This window comes from Acinonyx jubatus, chromosome D4 (assembly GCF_027475565.1).
Source record: "Acinonyx jubatus isolate Ajub_Pintada_27869175 chromosome D4, VMU_Ajub_asm_v1.0, whole genome shotgun sequence".
In the NCBI taxonomy this organism is placed as follows: Eukaryota; Metazoa; Chordata; class Mammalia; order Carnivora; family Felidae; genus Acinonyx; species Acinonyx jubatus.
This window is the reverse complement of record NC_069391.1, coordinates 18,288,167-18,315,067: the sequence shown is the minus strand read 5'-3', so window position 1 is coordinate 18,315,067 and position 26,901 is coordinate 18,288,167. Positions and strand designations below refer to the sequence as shown.

Genomic DNA, 26,901 nt, shown 5'->3' with positions numbered 1-26,901 from the left:
AGAGATGGCAAAGGAGGAGGTGTGATGGGAATCAAAGAAGACTTCCTTGAGGAGGGGCACCAGAATGGGCTTTGGATGTGTTTATCAGGGGACCAGATGGGGAACCGAGTCCCTTACAGAAAGAACAAACAACTCAAGTGAAGGCATCATGGATGATGCGTCATGGTGGGCGCCCCCAACCCACACTGGGAAATTCGAAAGAGGGAGCAGAGAGAGCTGAGGCTATAGAAGGAGGCAGTATCTTGGAGGCTGTGCTGGGGATCTTGGGCTTACTCTTGCACATACAGGAGGCTCTTCTATGACTCCAGGAGGGGAAAAGAGAGGGAACTGTCATAAAAGTATTCTACCAGCCAGGATTTGGGCCAACCTGTCAAGAACAGATAGCATTATGCAAAAGGTAAACACTTTCAACTCGCTGTGCAACCTTAGCAAGCTCTGAAGGTTCTTTATGTCTCTTTTCTCTCCTCTGGAATATGGGCATAATGATACTACCTACCTCAGTCTTATTAAGAAGATGAAAGGAGATAATCCATGTAAAGTCTGACCACCTAGAAGAGCCCATCAAACACTAAATATCATTATTCATAGACTTTATCTCACCTCCTACATCAAGCTGCCTGCTTGTTTATGTATATTTTTATTCAGTGATTCATTGGTTCATTTCCAGCCTTACTCAAGAAATGATTATCAGCTGCTCATAAGGATACATGACAGCAGACATAAAATGGGGGCTGAAAGACTCAGGAGAAAGCAGCAAGATGCCTCTGTTGATTTAGAAAATGATCCGTTGAGTAATGTGCCTGTGACTGATGGAAAGCATTAGTGTCTCTGTGGTGATAGGAGAGCCAGACTCTATGAATGAGGAGTTCTTATTTATTGAGCACCTAGGATATGCCAGCCTCTTTTCAAAGACCACCTCTTCCGCTCGCCAACATGTGTTCATTGTATGTATTAAAGAGCTAATGATGATAATGGGGAGTTAGTTCACTTTCCTGATATGCCAGTCTACAATGGCAGCCATTCCAAATGCAATATCCCTAAGTCCATCTTACAGACTAACAAATAAAGGCATACAGAATGTAGAATCATCTGGTGGGGGGAGGGGGTGGGCAGCATGAATGCCCAGTGACAAGAGCATAAGTTTCCAGGGTAGACAGAATTGGCCTTGAAACCCATTTCTGTAACTTTGGGCAACCTGTGTAATCACATTTGGACCATGTGTTCCTTATCTTGAAAAGGAAGCAATAACACCTCTTTGCAAGGTTGGTGTGCAGATAAAAGCAGGCCTCCTAGTATAATCCGTGTTTGCCAAATAAATGGTTTGACGTTCATAGTGAATGAGTGAAATAGAAAAGAAGCCAAGACTAGAATACATGTTGCCTTTTCCATGGTCTATGTCTTTGATTTACATCCACATTTATGTGGCCCTGTCACCAGTCAAGATAGCAGAGCCCTGAAGAGCAAAGATAGAGATTTTAGGTAAATCTTGTTTCTAAAGTGAACTCTGCTATTTATAAGCTGAGCAAACTTCTCAAATCTCTTAAACTCACAAGGACTTAATTTTCTCAGCTGTAAAATGGGATCATCTCACTTACCTTATAACATCGTTGGGGGGAAGTCACGGAGGTAATGTTTATCAAGTGTTTAACGAAGTGCCTGGCACATAGTAGCTCTTAATTACTTGGGGAATAGCTGTTATTTGAAGAGTACCTTTTTTGGATGGTGATGACAGCTAAGGTTCTTTTTCTATTACAGAGCATACTTGGATGTTAATGAACTGAAGAACATTCTTAGACTGGATGGATCAACACACCTTAATATCTTCTTTGCAAACTCCTCGGAGGAGGAATTGGCAGGAGTAGCAACTTGGCCATGGGACAAGGAGGCCCTAATGCACTTAGGTGAGAATTAGAAACTTCTTCAGGAGGAAATTGGATTAGCGCAGGAATAAATTTAGTGGCAATGATAATGATGATGATGAGCATGACTAGGATGATGGTGGTGGTGGTAATGATGACGAGTAATCTATTAATCGCTTTCTAGTATACCGAACTCTCTAGCATTTCTTATCTCATTTCAACTGCCGAGCATTGCTCTGAAGAAAATAACATGGTACTATTAGCCTTGTTTTACCAATGGGGAAACTTAGATCCACAGAAGGAATAGAGCTTATCCAAGGTCACACGCAAGTCCATGGCAGAGCCACATTTGGAATTCAAGTTTCCAACTCTGTCCTTTGATTGCTTTCTTTACACACCCCTTACCTCTTAGTGCATACAAATATCCTCTCAGCCTGGTAATCACTTTGTGCTGACACAACTAAGTCATGAGTTGGCTTGACAGATACCAAAGAGACCAAAGAAAGTGAGTTATTCCTCTATGTTCCACTAACACTACCAGGAACTCTTCTTACACTCAAACTGTGCTGTGCGCTGTGTGTGAACACAGGCCAATTACCGAAAGTCAGAAAAGACCCTGGTTTCTGAATCAGGCCCTATAAACAAACATTGTAGTTCTTTAATTTTGATTTTTTCATGCTGCCTTCTAGTACATGTCTATATGTACACATGCATTTTTTTAACTTACGCATCTTTGAAATCACAGCATAGATAGAATTTTATGTTCTCTCTCTCTTTTTTTTTACTTAATGTTATGCTCCCTACATGTTTCCACATGGTAGCATTCTTCCTAATCACTTCTGCTCCATCCTTTTTTCACTTAACATCACAAGACAAAAGCATCCTTCCAGGTAATTTCCATCTCTCTAAAGGAGACGTTTTTCATGACCACATAATATTCAATTGAGTTTACTCAGCCATTTTCCCCTTGATTCAATGATCCTATTCTTTGCAGCCCTGGATAATGATGCCTCCCTCAGTGAGCGTCTTCATCTGGGAAGGTTAGGGCTCAGCAGAGTGACCATGCTGGGTGTTCTCCAAGGCCCTGACTACTGTCCCAGTAATACGCCCAGAGTCTAGTCTCTGCTTTCAATCTGCAGAATCTTGAAAATGAGGGAGTGTGCAGCTTCACATGATGAAGACTTCAAACTTTACACTTAGTTCCCTCTAGACTGCTCTTATTCCCCACTTACTTTTAAGGGAATGAAACCTATCCTGTGTGTGTGTGTGTGTGTGTGTGCGCGCGCGCGCGCGCGTGTACACTCATGCACGTGCATGCATGTATGGAAGTGTGCTGTTGCATAAAGAGAGATAGAGACAAAGATAAATATGTATTGGTTCCCATCTGGGGGGATTTTAGCCCCTAGGAGATATCTGGCCATGTCCAGATATTTTTGGCTGTTACAAATGGGGGGATGCTACTGGCATCTAGTGGGTAAAGGACAGTGATGCTGCGAAATGTATAGATTTAGCCAGAAAGAATTAACCAGTCCAAAATGTCAGTCATGCTGAGGCAGAGGAACCCTGAGCTAGATGATGATTGGGTGGAATAGACAGGGAGACAGGCAGACAGAGGCTGGGCAGAAAAGAGTGTGCAGCTTAGGCACACTTCAGGGTAGATGATCCGTTTCCATCGCGTGCCTCATACGATGTATGGGAATCCTGCTGGCCCAGAGCAATACACATGGTTGTTCTCGGCTATGATTCCACTTGGCAGTATGGCCTTAGGCAAGTCTCTTTCCTTCCTCAAGTCCCAGTTTGCTCAGATTTTAAATGAACGGGTTAGACTAGATGGTCTCCAGGGACAGTTCTCGGCGCTGAAATGCCGTCCTATTGGAAAAGCAGCTGAAAGTCTCTTCATCAGTGTCTTAGAGGGGTTGAACAGCAGGCTTCTAAGTTAGAGAAAAATACTCCTGATGATTCTGTGAATTTCAGAGGCTGGCTCAGGACCAGAAATACAGAAGGCTATAAATCCATAGCATGTTATAGTATTTCAGGATGATGTCAGGCTCAAGCTATTTCACCTTTTAAGAGAGGCAGTGAAACAGGACTCGAGCTCTGTGCTGTCGCTCTGAAAAGGGGTGAGTCAGGAGGGGATGAGGTAAAACAAACAGAGGTGGCCCGGACATTAAGTCTGCAATCCTGTCACCATCCCTAGAAATACCTGTGGGGTCCTAGACCTTTCCACCCACCTGCCCAGTACCTCAAAGTTGAAGCTTCATGGGGAGACAGAGAACCATGGGCACTGTTGCAGCTGTTTATTTTAGAGCTCGCCAGAGATGCAAAGTCACTTTTCCAAGATCACACAGCAGGGTCAAGTGGAATGGGGGTTGCCTCTCCTGTCAGGCTAACTGTCCCCATCCCCCTAACCTGTCTTCTTCCTGTCCTGAGAAATGCTGGCCAGAAGTGATTTCTCTGCACCAGACCCGACCAAACCCAACTTATTAGAACCATACATATATTTTACCATCTTTTCCTGCTGTGATGCCATGATCCCTGGAAAAAGGCTTGGGTGGGAAGGGGATTATGTTTCATATTATGATTGACAGGAAATAATTGAGAGAGATTTCCTGTCTCAATTTCTCTTCCTCCCTGCCTCTCTGCTTGCCCCTTCTCACTCACGCGTATGTGTGCACACACCCCCACACACCCTCTCATACATCTTTATCTTTGTGCTAGAAGGCTCTGAGCAGTTCAGAATTAATAGACTCTGTGAGCCCCATGACTGAGCAAGCTCGCCCTCCCGGCAGTTCAATCCAAGAGAAAACTCCCCCCACGCCTGCCAGTTCAAATCAAGGCCCTGCCCCATCACCATTCTTTTATAAGACACCGCTCTGCACTTAAAATCGCTACTTGCAGAATGTTCAGACCTGAATTTTAACCTCCTCTTAAACACAGTTGGATTTTAAAGTTTAAATATCTCCCTACCAGCCTATATGTGTTTCTCCAGTGCCTAAACTGAACATGAAACATGCTATCCATTGATTCTGCTGCAATCTGTTCCATCAGTCTCCCCAAGCTAAGCCAGACTCAATCTTCTAAGACACGTGGGGTAGACAACTGCTTCTCAAACTAGAACACACAGACCAGTCATCTGGCGCCCTTGTTAGAATACAGATTCTGATTCTCTAGGTCTGGAGTGAGAGGCCCCAGATTCTGTATTTTAAGTCACCTTTCAAGTGATGATCATGCTGCTTATTCTCAAGACACTCTGAGAGTAACGAGTAATTAGTGTAAGGTATCCACTGAATGTGCAGTGTTATGCTAGCTGCTTACGTGTGCTTAGTTAGACCTCAGAAAACTTCTGTAGTTGGCTTAGCATTCAGCGAAGATTCAACCGCCATTTAATGAGATACGATATTCCAGGCTGTGTGATTGGCATTAGCTGTAGAACTCATTAAGGGGCCTGACTCTGGAAGCTAAGGACCTTGAGTTCAAATCCCGACTTGAAACCCTACTGACTCCTGATCATGAGCCAGTGACTTAACCTGTCTAGGAAATCAGTGTACTCCTATAGGGGTTGTGAGTTGGTTAAGTGCTATTAGATGCATGAAACACTGAGCACGGGGCCTGAGGACACGATAAATGTTCAAGAAACATTGGCTGTAATGATACTGTCATAATGATGAGCCCAACATGATGCTGGCCATCCTGAGTGCTTATTCTCATAGAGCACCAGAGATGAAGTGGGATTCAGAGATGGTAATCAGTTTGCTCAACGTCACACTGTTGGTGAAGAGCCCAGAACTGGGACCAAGGTATCTGATCATGAGGGCTTCAATTGGACAAGAGTGTGCAGAATGTTTGTAAACCACAGCATGCCTTACTGTTGAAGGACAAGGTAGCAGCAGAAACATCTACCAGCCCAGAAATCAAAGTCCTCAAATGCCAATCATGCTCCTTCTTTTAAGTTTGAGAGCACCTTGGTTAAGTTGTCTTACTTCTTTAGGCATTGGTGTTTTCATCTGAAAAAATAAAGGGATTGCACAGAATGACTCTTGGGACTCCTTCCTACCTAAGCAATGATTCATTTCACAAGTCATAACGGTACTCAGGGCAGTGGAGTCACAGGGTGGAGAAGCCTGTGGTTACTTTGGGCAGCACCCCATTTACCCACGATTGATTGGGGGATTTCTGCACCAGGAAGCAGGGTACCCCGTTTGCTTAATGCTCTGGTTTTCCCCTTGCAGGTGGCATTGTCTTGAACCCGTCTTTCTATGGCATTCCTGGGCATACCCACACCATGATCCATGAGATTGGGCACAGCCTGGGTCTCTACCACATCTTCCGAGGCATCTCAGAGATCCAGTCTTGCAGTGATCCCTGCATGGAGACGGAGCCCTCCTTTGAGACTGGTGACCTCTGCAGTGACACCAACCCGGCCCCCAAACACAAGTTCTGCGGTGACCCGGGGCCAGGGAATGACACCTGTGGCTTCCATAGCTTCTTCAACACCCCTTACAACAACTTCATGAGCTATGCAGGTAGGGACCCCTGCTTTGCAGGGAGCACATGGCCGGGTGTCACACACGGGCTCAGGTCCTGGCTCAGAGAAGCCTGGGCAAGGTCTTCCTTTACTAAGACTTCTTCATCCCAACAGTCCCTCATCCTAGACAATCAGGATAATAGTCCTTGTGTGAGACCTCAGGGGTACTTGGAAGCTGTTGTATCTGAAGACTCCTCAGAAGGGCACACTTTAGGAGGCTGACTGGGGCCCAACATCAGGAAACCTGGGTAGATTCTAGCTTTGCCTCTGGATCACCTGATGCCTTTGGGTCTATCACATCCCCTCTCTGGGTCTCACTTCGCTCAAGAAAATGGAATCTTTGGATCCAAGGAACGTTGGAGAAGTTTCCTCCTAATTTTGCAGCTATATTTTTCTAAGCTGGTGCTTACTGCAGCTTTTTCCTTTTCTTCCTTTTTTTTCTTTTACTGCAGCTTTTTCTTAAACATAAATCTCTCATACCCTCTTTTACTATTTTACTACAAAAAAATAGAATGCTTTTGGTTTTGCAAATTGCATGAGATGGGGACATTCTTTTCCTGATTCCATATATCCTGTCAAAACTCTTTTCTTATACCATCAGTAATAGTGCTAAAGACTCATTCTTTGGGTTCAAGGATGTCCTGTACTTCTTTTAGAATAATATATCAAGGCCACTTCTAGCCCTTAGAACATTTTTGGAAAATTAAAACAAGGCCATCTCAGCCTTCACTGCTGGCCTCTTAGACCAAGAACCGTAGGGCCCAATCCACAAATTGCACATGGTAGCCCAGCATTGAATTTTATTATAATATTAAATTTAAGTGTCTTTTGCCCCTATGAAAATAAGTGAGTTCTGTGAAGGCAGATATTATCTCCAATGCCTCATGGTATTCCCAGCACCTAGCACAGAGACTGGTGCTTAATAAATGTTTGTTAAGAAGAAAGGGAGGGAAGAAAATGAATAAATTCTCATAAAGGTATGCAAAAGTGATTCTTATCAATAACAAAATTTCTGCTTGTATAAAAGTTTGTGGTTCATAGAGGACATTAATACACACTATCTCATTTAAATGGCAACAAAACTGTAGGGTAGAAACTATCTCCATTTTACAGATGGCAGTACTGTAGCTCACCAAAGTCCTTTGCCCCAGGTCACGCATCTGACCCCAAGCATTTTCTTCTCTTCTGCTCTTGTGCAGCTCTTCAGAAGAGACCTAGAGATGGATGCATAGGAAGCAGAACAGCCAGGCTGGTTTTCATATTCTCTTCCACAGAGATGGGGGTGCAGGAGCTATCAGGCATGACTCTGGGGAGCTCTAGATGGGACTCCATCTCTCTTTGAACCAGGAAAGCTCCCTGTCAACTGTTTCCCATTTCTTCCGGGGTTTTGCCTCAGATTGTGTTGGAAGAGAGGATATTGCTGCTGAAACCCAGTGAATTTGATGATCCCCAGTGGGTCTTTCTGCCTTCCTGTTTGGGCTGATGACTTCTGGGGGCCTCTTCAGTTTAAGGCTCATGTCGTTCAAACCTGAGATCTGTGGAAGTGTCGACCACCCAACCTTAGCACCATAAAGGGGTCTTTAGGTTTAGGTCTTTAAAAAAGACCACAATGCTGGGTATTGCCTCAAAAGCAGATTTCCACTAGGCTCCCTTTCCCAGCCAAGCTGACATCCCACATCCGGTGCCCTGTCCTTTCACGCAGCCCTACTTACGTTCCATTTCTGTAGCACCTTTCCTTGGCCAGCTCGATGCACATGGAAAATAAACAATAACATGAATTTGGAAGTTTGCCGGACTGTTAGGGGCCTCAGAGCTGCCACTAGCTACTAGACCCCCATAAACTAAATCTTTTTTTTGTTGTTGTTGTTCCCCTTCGTACAGATCTAAAGGGTGATTGATTTACTGTTGTTTTTTTAAAGGAACCCCTCAGCTCAGTGACCCATTAACAGCAGAACTAATTCACTGAGCTACGATAACAAACTTACACCCGCAAAAGCATATTCAAGGCGACCACGAGCTTTGAAATGTTTGTTTTCCTTAGGATCTCTGATAGATGAGGTGACAAAAGCAGTTGGATGAAATTCAAAATACAGAACAGGATCAGGTTCTCATGGCCAGGGAGAGCTGTGCACAGAGGCTGCGAAGTCCTGGCCAGAGGGTGGGGACCCTGCTGGGTCAACTGCTTGGGGTTCCTTCCTTCCTGGGCACTTCTTCCTCAGGCCTGGTCACTGGTTGAGCAAAGAGTCTCGTGCAGTGCTGTCCACTAGAACTTTCCGTAAAGATGGACATGTCCTGTGTCCATGCTGTCCAGTATGGTAGCCACTAGCCTGATGTGGCTCATGAGCCCTTGAAATATGGCTAGTGAGACTGAGGAACTGAATTGTTAGCCTTCAGTAGTCTTAATTAATTGGAATTGAAATAACCCCAAAGGCTGGTGGCTGCTGTATTGGTCAGCACAGGTCTACAATAATTATTTATTTAAAAAAATTTTTTGAAATTTATTTATTTATGCTGAGAGAGAGACAATACATGTAGGGGAGGGGCAGAGAGAGAATCCCAAGCAGGTTCTGCACTGCCAGCACAGAGCCCGATACAGGGCTCAAACCCACGAAGCCGTAAGATCATGACCTGAGCCAAAACCAACAGGTGGACATTTAGCCATCTGAGCCATCCAGGCACCTCAATACGTCTGCGTTAATTATTGAGTGCCTATGATGATACACCACACACTGTGAAACACTTCATAGGCTTATCTTATAGAGTCCTCAAAATAACCCAACGAGGTGAGTGCTATTCTTACTGAACCTGTTTTACAGATCAGAAAGTGTGGGTTTCATGTAGCCTAAGGAACTTGCCAGGGTCACACAGCAAAAAGAAGGTAAGCCTTTCTCACTGTGGAGCCTGTGCTTATAATCATTCATCATCTGGCTCTGTTTCTGATGCTAAGGGAGATAGAGGGGGTCCCAAGTACTCAGTTCAAGCAAACACCAGGCAGGTTGATCGGGGCAAGCTTAGTTGAGCACCAGGCGAGTACCGTCACCTTGAGCTGTTGGATAAGCCCTGAGCAGGTAGAAAAGCAGAAGCCTAGACTCTACTTTCTGAAGATGATGGGCCATAGGAGGCCCCCCCAAGAGCACCGTCCAGTCAGGTCTTCCTCAAGAGTGAAGAAAACAGGCCTTCTCCAGCCTACAGGAACAAGTGTATTGTTACCCTCATTCTGCACGTCAGGTCCTTTGAATACAAATGGATGCTTCAACCCTGCGCTCCCAGCTCTCAGGAATAGATCCTACAGAAATAAATTCATTGACTTCTTTGAAGATGTAATCATAAGAATGTTCTTAGCAATATTCATTGTCCAAGTATCAATTAAGTATTTACTACCTGCCAGGCTTGAAGAAAAATGCTTATGTGTGTGAAAAATTAGAAACTGTTTGCAAGTCCAATGAGAATGGATTGTTGTAATAAATCGTGAGGCCTCTGTATGATAGAACATTATGTGGTCATTAATGATAGGGTAGTAGATGAAGAAGAGGGGTAAACAGAAGCAGAGTAACCTGGTGCAGAGCACCAAGTTTGGGCATGCAGGCACTGAACTTGAATCCTCCCTGCATTAGCCTTTGACCCTAGGCAGTGACTTCTCCTCCGAGCCTCACTTACTTCCTGGATAGCATGAAGGATAATCACACCTTCCTTTTGTGATAGTAGGTGTAATCATGCAGGTAAAGGATTTAGAACTGTCCTTGGTACCATAACTAGTTCTCCTAAGTGATATTAGTGGGTTTATTTGTTAACTATTTAATGTGAAAATGGTCAGGGAACCTCGTACAGTGTAAGACCTGGCATGTGTGTGTGTGTATGAATATATGTATGTATATAAATGTATGTATATATATGATGTAAATATATTTATGATAATGAGAATTATAAATATTTATATGCATATACATACACACACATATACTCCTATGTACTAAGTATTAATTGTATTATCTCTAGATAATGAGTTTAGGGTTATGTTTATTTCTTCATAACTATTTTTGGCACATTCCACATATTTTACAGTGAATATAATCATTTATTATCACTATCATTATTTAATAAAAACCAAAAAGTCAGGGATTCTTACAAGGGACAGCTATAGTTATCCATATACTAGACACGAATTAGCTTATTAAATGCTCTCATTAGCTTTAGGAGGCAGGTAGTATCACTATTCCCTATGGTTACAATGGGTACAAACAAGGCTGGCAGGGGCCAGCATTTTGCTCGGGGTTCCACAGCACATGGCAGCCCTGGGTCCATGACCCAACCTCCCGTGCTCTGCAGTCTCCATGCTGCAGAGGGGAACATGTTCTGGAGAACAAAGTTCAGTTACCAAAGTCAGGGCAATGCACCAGCAGCATGGGGACGGCAGCATGGGGATGAGATCCCCAAAGTCCTCTCGGCTTAGGGATAAGATGGGCTGGCTGGTCCTGGAGATCACGTGTCGGGAGGGGAGGCATGTGGAGGCAGGAAGCCAAGAGGGACTGACTCTAGACATGAGCTAATTGAGACAGAGCATTGTGATAAACGGAAACCCTTTGGTACCTCCCCCAAGATTCTGATAGCACCTAAGTCTCTAAGCAGTGTACCCTGGGACAGACGTTTGCTGACTTCTACTTTCAAGTTCACATGCATTTCTGTTTTCCTGCTAAGTTCTGTCATCTATCTCTTTTTCATACTCTTTTTTATTGAGAAACATGCAAATGGCTAATTTTTAAATCATTAATGGAAAACACACTCTTTTGGGAGAAAAGGAAGAAACGCACAAATAAGAGTGTCTGGAGGAAAAAAAATGCTGGTTTTCTCTTCCATTCATCTTGATAAATGCTTTATGTCCTCCAGCTCACTGGGTCCCCACAGCAGCACTGTGGAGTGGGGTCAATTTAAATGTCCCCAATTTATACATGAGGGACCTGAGTTTTAGAGTTACTTCTCTCTTTTGGAAGTGACTTATTAGTATACTACTCAGTGCCTGTGCCTTAACATACATAGACATTCCCCTATTAATAGCCAGATGTGTTATTTCTGATATTTTTACCATTATAAATGATGCTTCAGAAAATATCCTTGTACCTAAATTTTCCATATGTTTCTTCATGAATATATGTCTATTGAATTCCTGAATGTGATATTGCTACATCAAAGAGAATGAATATTTTAAATTCTGGGATTTTTCCTGCTTCTGGTTTTCTAACGCACACACATGTGCTGTTCGCAATCATGAGGCAGTGAGGATTTACTGAGCATTTATCATGGTTCTTTGTGTTCTACTCCCCTTACCCTTTAACCGAATTCGGAGGTGAATGCTCTTGCTGGCACCATCATCCCCATTTACAGATAGGAAAACTGAGGCACTGAGTCGTGAATTCACTTGCCCATTTGACTCCAGATCCTTCATGTATTGGTCTAACTCTTTATCCATACTTTCTTAGTCCCTTCTCCTGACTCTAACCTATTAAGTGGCTTTTCCAAGTGCACTTTTTGCATTAAGAAGGGCAAAGCTCACAGCAACAAAGAAAAACGTACCCAATGATCTGGCCCTTCTTAGACTGAGACATTTGGACTCTATTCTCCAGGCAATGGGGAGCCATAGAATGTTTGTTATCCAAGGAATTAGATGGCTACATCAGGGCTCAAGGGAGATGTATGTGGCTAAAGATACTTGCTAAGGGACACCAGGCTCTACTGCTTCTTCCAAACATATGAAGGAGTCCCCAGGATGCTGGAGAAGAGACAGACTGTCAGAAGTCACTCAGGAGATCAGAGGCAGCTTCTGTGTATAACCTCCTTGTACTCCTGTCCCTTCCCCAAGCTGGATTCTCAAGGTCCTATCCAACTGCCTAGCACCTGCCCAAAGTTATTTTCTGTTTGTTTGATAAGGGGGAAGTCAGTTTATGTTGCAGGATTCCCAGTGGCGGGTTTATTTTAAGATCTGGCGAGCCCCATGCTTCTCTGTCTGGGGCCCAGCTGCAGAAACCCTGACCTGGCCGACACCTCTGGGAAGTGGTGTTTTTGGAAACCAAGCGAAAACAGTGCCTTGCTCTGCCCCTGAGGCAGTTGAATAAAGCTGTTGGAAGGGTAGACAGGAGGCAGGCTTCTTCCTTGAGAGGCGAGTCTTGGATACTATTCAGTCCACATGGTCGAAAAGAGGGTAGGGCTGAAGGTCATTTGATCTAAAGACATTTAAGAGATTGTATTCCAGTCAGCTCAAACTCAGGCTCACATCCTATTTATCAATCACCTGCAGGATACTGTTCCCATACAGGGTCTCATTTATGCTCAGACGTCCTTCTATTGATTCGAAACATGGTCTTAGCATCAAGACTGCCTGGGTTTGAGTCTTCGATCTATCCCTAACATTGTGATCTTAAATAAAGCTGCATGACCTCTCTCAACCTCTATTCCCTTCTCTGCAAAATGGAGAAAATCATAGTATTTACTCCCCAAATCATGGGAGTGTTAAATGTGTCCAAGGCCCAGTGCACCATGCCTGGCTTATACTAAGCACACAGCAAATGTCCCAGTGACAGTGCTGTCCTCATTCCCAGGACGGACATGAGCCTGATAGTTCCTAGGGCTGCCTGCCTCTGGCTGTGCTCACTGCAAAGGACACCATGTCCCTGGGTCCTGTAGCTCCCTACAGTCCTGACCTTTCTTTCTCCATCTGAGCCATCCAGTCTGGTTGACCTCAAGTACCTCCTTCTTCAGAAGCCTCCCTGGAGCACTGCCCTTCCCCAACGTGCTGTCTCTTGTTCATCAGTGGTCAGCATTGCAGTCGTCAACAGTCTTCTGATCGCCTTGACTCATACAACAAACTGGCTTTCACTCTGTAGCTAGAGTGGTCCCTCCTCTGGGGCAGGAACATTTTAAGTTTCATCTTCCCGTGGCCCCTGGGACAGAGAAGAGAATATGGGATAGATGCTCCGAAGGTTTGTGAAGGACAGTATCACTGCATCCATGGATAGTGGAATGGATGAATGAATGTATGGGTGAATAGAAGGGAGTGAGTGAGTGAATCAACAAGGAAATGAATGAATGAACGAATGAATGAATGAATGGGAGATACTGGGTGAGTAGTGAGGCAGGGGCAGAATAAAGAAATACATCGCTTACTGACCAGGGATTTGGGGGCCCATGGAAAGCAATTTACCTGTCCCTTGTCCTTAGCTGTGACCTCTGGGCTGCTCAGTCCCATCCACCCTCCCCTTCCTCCTGTTCCCTCTCACCTGCCTCCAGAGGTGATGACTGCACTCATTTGTGCACAGACCATTAACTCTTAAGCACTGAAAGAGGCCAGCTCTGTGTTGGCAAGGACTGGGGTGCTGGCTGGCTGTTCCCTGGGAGACGTCATAACTCTCTCTCATGCCCTCCCATGCAGCCAGGTTTTTATCTCTCCCTCTGCCCGCTCGCAGATGACGACTGTACGGACTCCTTCACGCCCAATCAAGTTGCCAGAATGCACTGTTACCTGGACCTGGTGTACCAGAGCTGGCAGCCCTACAGGAAGCCGGCGCCTGTCGCCCTGGCCCCCCAGATCGTGGGCCACACGACCGACTCCGTGACGCTGGAGTGGTTTCCACCCATCGATGGCCACTTCTTTGAAAGGTGAGTGTGGCCTGTGAAGTGGTGATCCCTCTCTCTCCTGCCAAGAAGAAGGGACTTCAGAAGGGAAGCAGTCTTGGAGAGGAGTTGTGCTGTTTTCTCTGTCCTTGCTCTCTTGTTCAACTGCCCCTGGCAGTTCAGCCACTTAACAGTGACTGGTCCAGATAGGCATGTTGTAGATTTGGGGGTCAGGGGATACATGAATGATTGCTAATCGAAATTAATAAGTAATGATGCATGCTTTCAATGAATGAATGTTTAACTTTATTTTATTCTGAAATACCTGGAAACTCTATCCTCTGGGATGGAGGTCCTGATCTCTTCTCCATGCATTCAGGATTTGAAATTGCCCCTGGTTAATGGGTAATTGTAATATATGTATAGTATATATTAAATATCAAGGTGTATATGTGTATATATACATATTCATATCATACATGAATATACATGCAAATATATATATAATATATGTATAATACATATAATTAGAATCTTTGTGCACAGTATTTCTTTGTAGAATTGAAGGTAGAATTTTTAGAAGACCAGGAATGATAAACCGAGGCACAGGAGTTCTGCTCCCCCATCTGCCACTTATTAGCTGTACTGACTTGGGCAAGTTACTTTCCCTTGCAGAGTGGTCTTCTACCTCAGAAACGTGTGTCTTATGATGCCTCAGTGGTCTGCAGGCATGAACCTGAATCCAGGGGTCTCTTGTGATGCCTTTCAGCATTGAGACCCTCTGAGGAGCTCAGGCTTTAAGGAAAACAGATTCTAAAGAGTCGGGAAAATAGATTAAGATGTTGACATCTACCCTTGCCTTTAATTTAGGGCTTATTAGTGTCTTAACCTCTATCCCAGCCCTTCTTGGGAGTGTTTTATCTAATACTGATGATATACCATTGATGATGGCAAAAATAAAAGCCAGCTAATTATTAACAAATAATTCTCTGAGGTTGTGGCTGTTGCCATTCATTAAGTGCTTACTCTGGGAAAGATTCTGCATTAAAAGCTTTGTTTGCAGAGTCTCATTTACTCTTTCTAGTAACTCTATGAAGGGGGAATCATTTTCCTCATTTGCTGGGTAAGGCAGGAATTGGAGCTGAAAGAGGCTGAGAGATTTGACCAAGAGCCCGTAGAAGTTGGTGGGAGCTGGGCTCTGACTCACATTTTGCAGCGTCTTGTCTCTGGCCCCTGTGTGTTTTCATTAAGTCCGTCTAAAATTTGAATTATGAAGGGGGTGTTACCCCTACCCTCAAAAGAGCCACAGAAGGTGGTAAGGAGCTCTCGTGTGTGTGTGTGTGTGTGTGTGTGTGTGTGTGTGTGTGTGTGTAAATACATATTAGTTCATGGTGCCACATTAAATTGGGGCTCTGGGGCACCTGGGTGGCTCAGTTGGTTGAGTGTCCAATTCTTGATCTCAACCCAGGTCTTGATCTCAGGGTCGTGAGTTCAAGCCCTGCGTTGGGCTTCTCACCAGGCGTGGAGCCTTCTTAAAACAAATGGGATCTCTAATTTTCTACAGTACCATCAGTCCCTGAATCTAGAACCTTTGTCTGGCAGCTGGGTGCATGTGTTCATAGGGGAAGGAAATGTAATCCCTGGGCCCTCTATAAAAACCCCCTTCCCCTGCCCCCAGCCGCCCTCACTGGGAGCTCAGAGCTGGGTTTGGGAAACCTCATGTGACACTTCAGAGCAGGCTCTCCAGCAGCCTGTAGATTTATTTATTTTTTCTGTGGCGATGAGAAGTATCAGACTTTTGATCAAGCCTTGGCCTCAATTCCACTTAAAAATGGAAGTTTTGTAAATGAAGCTTCCTGTGTATGTACTTAATTTATATTTCATAAAGCAGTTATTGTCCATTAAATAAATACCATCTGATTGTTGGAAACCTATTGGAGGGTTAATTGTTGTGTAATGAGATAGGTCTCTATTACATGGTACCCTCAGCTCCAATCAATATGTTTTTAATAACCTATAGTCAGTTGGTACTTGAGGCTCGTACAATAGCTATTCTGTTCAGTCTAAGATTTCATAACGGAGTTATCATATGTTAAATTAAAACTGACATTTTAGAAACATGTCTAATTAGGGTTAACAGCTACATAGACGATAGGCTATGACTAAAGGAAGTTGGTCCACCAGTTCAATAAATTGTTACAAAGAAATTGAGCTATCACTCCCGCATACACTCAGTTTGCACTCATGTGCATTGGCCTGGTGCAGAGCATACAAGCTCTACTGACAAATTGTCTGCACTCCGCTCCCTGCTCCACCACTCTTGGTCTATGGGGCCTTTGGCAAGCATTCTCACCTTATTCTCTCTGACCCTCTGAATCTTCTTCCATAATTGTGCCCACTTCAGCTGGATTTTGTGGGGAATTCAACAAACATGTGACATCTGTGGTATGCCTAGCACACCCTCTATGTTCAAGAAATATTAGCTCCCATCTCATACGAAGTTTCTCAGAGCTGTTTAGCTACTTGAAAATTCTCTTTCCCTGCAAAATCTCTGGTGTTTTCCGCTACATCCATCAATGCCAACCTCTCGCCCCTGGCCATCCCTACGTCCTCCTGCTGTTCCTCACATCTGTGGTCTAAGAGAATACAAGGGTTTTCCTTAAAAAAACATATTCAGATCCTCCCACAGCCTGTGTCCTCACACATGGGCAACTGAATAAATAATTCAAGGCCACCCCTGGCTTTTCTAACTCCTTTATTTTTATCTGTCTTGCAAACATGTGTTGATGGAATGGTTTCAGTTATCTGAACAATTGGTGGTGGGGTATTAGAAAGAATTCTGGACTGAGAAGCAAGAGACCTGGGTCTCAAGTCTTTGCAATCTCATTCATTTCCTCTTCCTCTTCAGCCTCAGTCTTCTGATCTGTAAGCCAAAGGGCATCTAGCCTTTTGCAACCAAGGTTCCTATTGCAAATCTCAGAACACAGAAAATGACTTGAGTAACTATTTTCTCAATTCTCCTTAGAATGGTACATAATGAGTACCATTCTAGATGCATAGGAGAGAAGTAAACTCATCATACACAGTGGACATCTTAAAGAAGCACTGTTCAATGGTACTTCTGCAGTAATGGAAATTCTCTATCTGTACCATCCAATATGGTAGCCATTAGCCAACTGGCTATGAAGCACTTGAAATGTGACAAGTGTGGAACTGAATTTATTTAAATTTATTTAATTTATAATTTATTAAATTTATTTAATGTTAATTAACTTATGTTCAAAGACCCACATGTGACTGCTGGCTGCCATATTAGCACAGACTTGAGCATTAAGCTTTGATTCTCATGGAACCTAGGTGAGAAAGATGATCTCTTCCAGTGTTAACATCCTGTACATCTGTGATTTCAGAGAGTGTGTGTGTGTGTGTGTGTGTGTGTGTGTGTGTGTAGATACAGGTGCAAATAAAAATCAAATAAATGCCAGAGGTAAAAAAAAAATACTATATACTCCCTGGATGTATAGATACGTCCTGATTTTGGTAAAGCCTTTACAAGCTATAACCTTGGCATGAGTACATTGTACTCATGATCTTCTATTTCCTAATCTGTAAAATGGGAACATGACCCACTGCCCAGAATCACACCATTGCTTTTTAGTTGCTGACTTAGGCTTTACTTTTGTCCTTCTTTCCTCAGTCCATGTTTCATTTAGCATTCAGAGCAATCTTTTTAAAATGTAAATTATATCATGTTGCTCCATGACTTGGAGTGGCTCCAGTGGCTTACAACCCTCTAGTGGCTTCCCATTTCTTTTATGTATGATCACCATGTGGTCTACAGGACTTCCCATGATCTAATCCTTGCCTATTTGTCCAACTGCCTCTCTTACCACTCTTTCCTTCATTCGTGACTCCTGTCACTCACACTTCCTTTGGGATCCCTATACACCAAGCCTTTTTTTTCCTGCTTAGGTCCTTTATGTTCCTGCGACTGCCCCTGGAATACTTTATATCCACTCTTTATGTCATCCTTCAGCTCTCACCATAGATGGCATTCCCTCACTAAGGCCTTTCATGACTGTTCCAATTTTAATTAGCCCAGTACACCTCTCCCACTGGTATTCTTGCATACGTCATACATTTCCTTTGCTTCTAGAACTTAATGAGCCTGTTATTTTATATCTGTCTACTTGTTTATGGACTATCCACCAGGCTGCAAGCTCTATGAGTTATAGGTAGCACATCTAATTTCCTCACCCTTCGATGGTCAATGTCTGGTACTTGTACAGTGCTAACAGCTAGAGGCTGTTCAATGACTACCCATTGAATGAACAGATGAAAAAATGAATGAATACATGAACCAATGATTGAATATGATGAAAGGTACTTTGTAGGGCTCTGTGCAATCAAGGCACATTTACTGTCAGGTGGATGATGGTTTAGTCACTCATCAAAGTATTTATTGGAAACCAAGGATGTGTCAAGAACTCTGTGAAGTACAGGGCACTCACTCTATGAGTGTCATCTGAAGCATGACATATAAAGAAATAGAAAGAAAGGTTCCATGTCCATGAAGGTCAGTGTGGTTCCTAATTCCATCCCAGAACCTTTATAATCTCATTGTCATCATAGAGCCAGTCATGTGACTCTGAGCTGCTATGCATGGTTTGTGGTCATTGTAATGGAACTCAGCCTTCCAGAGTAAGGAACTCTCTCTCCACTCCTCATTCCCTGTCTACAAGTATATTTGTATAATTATTGTGATTGCTAGTCCAGGAGTAACTCCTAGATATTCAAAATATATAGAAAATTCAGAAAACCAGAAGGAATAAAAATGGGGATCATCCTATACTTGTTCCACCACCCAGACATTGCTGCCAATATTTTGTAATATTGAAGTTATTTGAACAGTACTGAGATGCTGCTATAAATTCAGTTTTGAATACAACTTTTTCACTTAACATTATAGCATTCCATGACATTTCAGGGAACATTTTTGTAATGACTTCTTACCATTTTATTGACCATGTTAATCTTAGGCTATTTCATCATTCTCCTACCACTGGATATCAATGTGCTTGCAAAATTTCTACCTACGTATGATTTTATATTTACAGTGATAAAGCTGAGGATGCAAATTCTGCAATTTGAGGGTCTAGACTAGGTTAGTCATGAGTCTTAGCAACATGTCTGAGTTACTGGTGTTCATCCATTCATCTATCCACCTACCCATCTATCCACCCATCCACCACCCACCTATCCACCATCCATCCATACATCCATCCACCCACCCACCCATCCACTCACCAATGCACCCAGCCAGTATCCACCCATCCACCATCCATCCATCTACCCACCCACCCACCCATTCACCCATCCACCCATCCACATATGTTGACCACCATATAAGCAGATAAGCAGGAGAATGATCTGTTAAGATACAGGTTTGGGGATGAGTTCCCTGGTAGCTGTGTGGAAGAGGAATGGGGAACACCAATAGACAGATGCTTACAAGTATACTCTTTCTTACCATGTGATCCCAAGGGCTATAGAGCTTCTCTGTGAAGGGAAATCCCTAAGGCTCCTCCACTGTATCGTTCAGGTAGTCAAGGGATAAAGATTCTTCTAGGAATGATGAAAGAGGTATTGGCAGGACCATTGCATTTTGAGAAATAATGGGCTGATCCCTCTCCCCTCCTGGCAGCTGCCTCCTAAACAGATGCCAAGTCTGGAGAACAAGCAAGATCCCAGAGGCTATTGTGGCTAAGGGGAGATTGAATCCAGATACATGAGACACTAGATGGTAGCGGAAGCCACTGTAATATTCCACTTCTAGGGCTGTTCCCTTCAAGGGATTGGCTTGCCCCTTGGAAAGCTGCTAAAAGGAATTTGATACCATGGTAAAGAAACTGCTTTTCACTGTTAAAGGTGATTCATCCATCCACACAGTGTCAGGGCTGGAAGGTTCTATAGGCACCATCTGGTTCACCCACTCATTTTTGAATGAAGGAACTAGGTCATGCCTTCTTTCTATTTCATACCTAGGACCCAGGATGGTGTCTGGCACATGGGAGGTACCTGATAAGCACTGTTAAAAGAATAAAATTGGAGGTTAAATGGGACTAAAGATTTTTTCACAAGCACACATCAAGTCCTCAGTGGAGCCTTGAATGTCTGATGAAACTAAGATAAGTACAGGTAGTAAGTAGTTGGCCTGTTGATTCTGTACTGCTTGAAATTAAACAAGTGTATCTATCGTTATGACAGAAACCACATAGGCCTAAATAAGATCTTTGCTGAACACTGGGGAGGAATTTCACTTATGCTCATATTCTGGAATCTTTGGCGAGGATAAGGAGGATAGGGTAATGTGGAATTGTTGTGTCTTCTGCCCTGGATCAGGAGCTCATTCAACCGTTCCTAAGTCAGTGCATTTCCCTTCTTTCCTTGGCCTCCTAGAGAATTGGGATCAGCATGTGAACTTTGTCTGGAAGGGAGAATCCTGGTGCAGTATGCCATTAATGCCTCCTCCCCGATGCCCTGTGGCCCATCAGGACACTGGAGTCCTCGGGAAGCAGAAGGTAAGGCCACCTGGAAGCTCATTTACAGGTTAGGGGTACAAAGAACAACTCTTTACATACTATCTCATTTGATCTTTATGGAATCTTCAAGGCCAAGTTTTTAAATTTTATTTTATTATTTATTTATTTATTTTTATAATTTTATTCTTTTATTAATTTTATTTTTTAAAATTTTGTTTTTGTCTTTTCCCCCAAGTGTTTTTGAGACATTATTGACATCTAACATCACATTGTACAAAGTGATGATTTGATACATGTATCATTGTGAAGTAATTACCACAGTAAGGTTAGTTTACACATCCATCATCTCATACTTTTTTGTTTTTTGTGGTGAGAACATATAAGATCTACTCTCTAGGCAATTTTCAAGTGTATGATACAATATTATTCACTAGAGTCCCCATGTTGTATATTAAAACTCCAGAATTTATCCATCGTACAACTAGAAGTTTGCACCCTTCGGCCAAGATCAAGGCCAATACTCATGTGTCGATTCAACACATAGTCTTTGAACTCTTCACTGTGTTAGGTTTGACATCCCACTTTAAATTTGAAGAAACCAAGGTGCTGAGATAGTGAACAAGTGCCTGAGGCCACACACCTGATAAAGACACAGCTTGTATGTGTGTTTATACACGCCTCCTGACCCCGACAGCCTGTTTGTTCAAGATCACCTTAGAATCAGCACACATACCTGGGTGGGGGGGGGGGGGCGGGGGTTGGTCAAGGTTTCAGTAGTCTTTATCTTCTTTGGTTGTTTCTGAGAATCCCCAGGGCATCCACATATACACCACAGCTATCCCTCTCAATGTTTTCTGCCATGTACCCTCCTTTTTGGGATCCATTTATCAGCAAGACACTTGAGGGAAGCACCTCGTGATTGCCACTGTTGTGGGCTCTCCCCATGACCAGACCCTCCCCGTCTGGGGGTCTCCCAGACCTCCCTAGGGCTAACAGTCTCTGTGCTGTCTTCTAGTCCTGCACACTGCCAGACCTACTGGGTTTTCTACAGAAATTAAGAGAGTGCCTTTTACCCAATTCTTTGTTCCATGGTCACTTGGCTTTGCAGCAGCCACTTGGAACTTAACAGAATCTCATGGAAAGTTGCCTACTCAGTTTCCTTTTGCAATGTCCCCTTCTTTAGGGCTCAGATCTAGTGTCTGAAGCCAGGCTGGCAGAGACCCCATGTTCTCCCTTACCCTCAGAGACTTCCGCTTAGAACTCCGCCCCCCCCCCCCCCCCCCCCACCGCCCGGTCCCTCTTGCTTCTGTGCAGGGCAGCTCATGTCCATGGTCCCTGGGTGGGGACCACAGTCCATCAGAGGGAGCAGAATCTGATTCCTCACTGAGGTTCAGTGAGAACTCCCCTCTTTTCCTTTATATTTTTAGAAAGGAGGTTGGAAAGAAAAAGCCAGAGAATAAAGCAAGGGAGAGGGATCAGAGAGGAAAGTGAAGGAGAAAAATGACAGCACTGTATTTTGTTATCTTCTAAAGTAGCTTAAAATAAAAATGAGAGCTGAACTTGGGAACTCTAAACAAATCCATCTGGAATGTAAAGCAAGAGGGATGTCTGGGAGAAGCCCTCAGTTCAGCCTCACAGAATCACGGGCTGTCAGACTTGGAAGGGGTGGCTAGGTCATCCAGCCCCAGTTCCCACCCAGTGCAGGAATCCCCCTCCTGCCCTCCCTTACTGAGGCTCTCCTAGCACCAGCTCATACATTCCTTGGCCTTCCATTCGTTAGAAAGTTCTTCCTGAAATCCATAGTCGTGACTTTTCCATGCCAGCAGAACCCACTTTGGGTTTTCCTGGAAGAAAATGCATGTCTCTTCCAGCTGACAACACATTGTGTGCGCACAGAATGAACAAGTCTCACCTGTGACCACCGTAGGAACTGTGTGCCTGGCACTGTGCTGGGTGCATGGGGCAAGGCGGAGCTGGCCATCTAACAGGGGTGCTGGATGGTAACCATCCAGTGCAGTGAGGCCCATGCTGATCGAAGCACAGAGTGCTGGGGGGAGCAGTGAGAAGCTGGCCTCATGTAGAACTGAGACTAAGGCCACCCAGGAAATGTCACCACACCAGTGAGCAAGGCACATTTGACAACATGAAAGAAACTGGGTATGTTTAGAACAGTGGTTTTTTGAGTCTGATCTGGAGGATTATGGCATTCCTAGAGACTTCATAGGGTATCCTCAAAGACCAAAATTATTTTCATAATGATTCTATGATACTGATTACCATTTCCACTCCCAGTCTCTCATGAGAATGGGGCTTTCCCGTCCTGCATGGAATGCGATGTTATTACTGCTCCAATAGCTAACAGAGCACATGTGTATGTGTTCTTGTGTTCTAAAGTTTCTCAGTTTTCATTGATAGTATGGCAACTACTAGTAGATGTAACCCTCATAAACAGAAGGTCTTCAGTAATGCTCTGAGAGATTAAGAGGGTTTGGAGCATGAAGAGTAAGGTGTGGAGTCGGGGAAGGTTGGACTGAGTGTTCTATAATGACTGGATAACGATGGGTTTTTACTGAGGGCAGCAAGGAGGCACCACATGCCTTGGCAGGAGTCTGTTGCATGGTGAGATGTACATGTTGTCAAGATTGCGTGGGTTGCTCTGTGGTGAAGAGCCTGAGGAGTGTGTGCTGGGGGAAAGGGAGCAGTGGCTGTTGAAGGAATCTGGAATAGGGATGGTGGTGGCCAGGGTGTGGTCCGTGGCAGTGAAAAATGGAGAGAAGTCAATGGAATTGAGAGACATTTAGGAGGTATAATCAGCAAGACTCTCCACTGAGACTTCTCTGGCTAAAACATCTTGGTTTGTTCTACCAGTTGCATGAATGAAATAATTTTCAGACATCTCCCCACACCTCCATCCAACCCAACTGTCAATCGGTTAAGTCTGTTCCTGGTTTGCTGTTGACCTTCTTAAAGCACGATATGTAGAGCAGAGTTCAACTGGAATTGCTGAGCCCCCTCGTTCCCTGAGCTGACTCAGGCATGCAAGGAAACCCAGCAGCCTTGGGTTTTCCTTCAGAATATGTAAATTTAGTGCATGCAGGCCAGGAAAAGACACTGTTCTTTTTTTAGAGCATCCTATTACAGGCTGTGTGATCCTTTTGGCTGAGACCCTTTTAATATCCTTGAAGAAATAAACTTTTCCATGAGCCAAACTCTGCAATTTATTTCTCAACTCATTTTCATCCTATTTATCTTTGCATGTTTAAGTTTTTAGACTTCCCAAACTAACATAAAACTCTCAAATCCATGAGCAATGCCAGACAGATCTTTGGGGTGGGGGGATAAAGAGGACTGGACCTTGGTCTGAGCCCCAACATTAATGTGCTCTGTGCCCTTGAATGAGTCACTTAGCTTCTCTGAAGATAGCATCTCATGCACAGAATAAACGTTCTCTCTAGCTCTAATATTCCACAGAGCTGTAACTTCTTTATTTTAACCCCACATTAATAAGATAGAATATTTATCATTTAACAAATATTTATTGCACATCTGTGGTGTTCCATTAACTCTGTTCCATGAACTTCAGGTAAATACAGTCACAGAAATTCTTGCCTTTGGCCACAGAAGGTGATTGGACTCAGAAGAAACCCTGTTTTCCTATATCTTGAGCAAAAACTGTATTTCAGAGTTGAGTGTTTCTTGAGGTGTTCAATACCATGGACACTTGTCACCCAGGACTGAGATAGTTAGGCCTCATCAACTCACATCTCTGGTAAGATCACATGTCCAAGCATGTAACACCTCGCAAATGTTGGGTTTTCCGTGAGAGTGACACATGGCACTAGCTGTTTTCATTTTTTCTTATCTGTGTGAGTCCTTTCCCCCATTTTTCTGCCCATAATATTTCAGGTGTGCTGAAGTATTCATCTGGAAAAACTTGGCACTAAGTTTTTATAACTATATTTGTGTCAACAGCTGCAGGGTTTATACACAAAGATATATAATAGATGTCTGTATGGATCTTCATAAATGTACATTTAAATCAGCATAAGTATATATAAATATATTTCACACATATGTAGCTTCATTTCTAGTGCACAGCTTGTATCAACATGTACCTTTTCATGTAATCACCGTATATACAAAAGGGTAGGTATTAATAATGAAGTAACAGTACTTTCATGCTTTTCTTTCTTCCCCCTTCCTTCTTTTTTCCTCCTTCCTTCCTTCCCTTCTCCTCCCTTCCCCCTTTTCTCTGCCCTTTTCCCTGCCTCACAGTCACTCCCAGTCAACTTTCTAACCTTGTTCATTTTTTCCCTCTTAGGCACTTTGGGTTGGTCCTCATCTCTTTTTAGGGTCCCTTGTCCAAGCCACAGGTGTGATTGTCTGTGTTAGTACAATCATTTCTCACCTGGATTCACTAGACTAGAAGCTCCATGGGGGCAGAGGCCATGCGTATAGAAACCTGTTTTCCCAGGGACTAGCCTAGCACTGGGCACAGACCAGGCAGTCAGTAATTATTCTTTGGACGGACAGATGGATGGACGGATGGATGGATGGATGGATGGATGGATGGATGGATGGAGGATGGATGGACAGGCGGACAGATAGATGGACAAGTACATAGATGGATAGATAGTATCTGTGACTCTAAAAAGTGGTTTTGCTAAAAGATAATTTTCACTTGTTTGCTTAAAATTTTTCACTAGCCCCTCCATCCTTCTCAGTATAAAGTGCAGTTTCCTTAAAGCACCATACAAGACTCTCCAGTATCTGGGTTATGTTTAGCTTGCTGGCCTCACCACTTGCTACTCTCCCTTGCACTCACAACCATAGTCATCTTTGTTCCTGTTCACTCTCAGCTGTTCTCTTTGCTTAGACTACCTCTTCCTCCCAAGCTTTTCCCCGTTCCTTCCTCCTTATGTTTCATAACAGAGCTAATCTATTTGTGACATCTAATAAGTATACCATCCCATTTTGAGTTTTATAGCACCCCTGTGAGGTAGGTATCATCAGAGTAGGGGACACAATGAGCTTATAGTTCAGCCCAGCTTCCATTGCTTCAAAGTTTGGCATGCTGCCTGGATGAACAGTATCACATAATATTCTGCTCCCCATCAGGGAGTGACTTAACCATCTGAGTCTCAGTTCCCTCTTCTGGAAAATGAGTTTCTTAAGACCTGTGCCATAGACTTATTGCAAAAATGAGGCATGTAACATGTTTGGCGTGGCACCGAACTCAGGATGGTCAGTCCGTGGAGCCTGGCATGGTTCAAGGGGTTGCTGCATTGGTGACGGCTGGACTCTGTAACCCTGAGGCTCTTTTTGACATGTAAAAGTTTGTCTCTGATGACAGTACAAGCACAAGCTTTTCTAAGATCTCCATTCCTCTTTACCTACTTGACTGTAAGGTCCAGGCTCACCTTACTGTCCTTTGAAAAGCATTTGGTCCCTCTGTTGATTAACAAGAAATCAGGGAGAAGGCAGGGGACAGACACATTTGTCATCTTTGCTCTGTTGTGGCTCCCATCACTGATAGCCGTTTTCTCCAAGGAAGGAGAAAGATTGTTGCATCCTTTTCCAGTTCCAAGAGAAAGTGCGAGGAGGAGGTGGAATGTTCACCTGGCACTCACCATAACGCAATGGGCTTCTGCATTCCACAAAGTGCTCACTGCTTTTTTAACTCCATATTAGCAAGATAGAAGATTCTTCATTTAACAAATATTTATTGAATATCCACTATCATCACTGTCTATGGACCAGGTACTATATTAAATAAAGGCTACCTGTCATTGAGTGAAACAAAGATATGAGAGACAAAAATGATAACTGTCTTACAGGATCTTGGTGACAAACAGATGAATACATTAATGGCTAGGGAATGTGCTCCATATACATTAAAATGTTGCCCTCAGGAAAGCTCGGTGAATAAATGATAATGTATGTGCCAACAACTCATAAAGCTAAGACAATCAGGGACTCCATCAGGTTGGAGAGTCGACACGAAGAAAAGCTTCAGCCTCACTAGGGAGTCTTATTTGTGCCTTTGACTTAAATCACTGGTCACTTCTAGCCAGCATTTGCTGAAATGGATGAACCTTGCCTAGGAATGGTGGAGTAGTTATATCCATTTATTCCTGATCTGATGTGTTATATCTAAAAAGTCTTTTGAATTCTTCTCAACCGCCCCCCCCCCCCCCGCCCACTTTCTTTTCTTTTTTTCTTCTCCATCTCCACTTGATGTCTTCTCTCTTCTCCCTTGGCTGGGCAGAGGCATGGAGATTGGAGGCATTTTTGTAGTCTTCACTGGAATAGCTTTTCTACCCAAAATGGTTTTCTAGTTTTCACATTGCAATTCCTATGATGCTGTAACACT

At 43.6% G+C, this 26,901-nt stretch overlaps 1 protein-coding gene across 1 annotated transcript in view; it reads left to right on the top strand.

Moving 5' to 3' along the window:
* PAPPA (pappalysin 1) overlaps positions 1-26,901 on the top strand; it is a 243,408-nt gene that overhangs the window by 52,280 nt on the left and 164,227 nt on the right. Inside the window, exons 3-6 of the mRNA XM_053204718.1 lie at positions 1,756-1,901; positions 6,089-6,382; positions 13,839-14,031; positions 20,446-20,567. Coding sequence (XP_053060693.1) covers positions 1,756-1,901; positions 6,089-6,382; positions 13,839-14,031; positions 20,446-20,567 — 755 coding nt within the window. The remainder of the gene's footprint in view (positions 1-1,755; positions 1,902-6,088; positions 6,383-13,838; positions 14,032-20,445; positions 20,568-26,901) is intronic.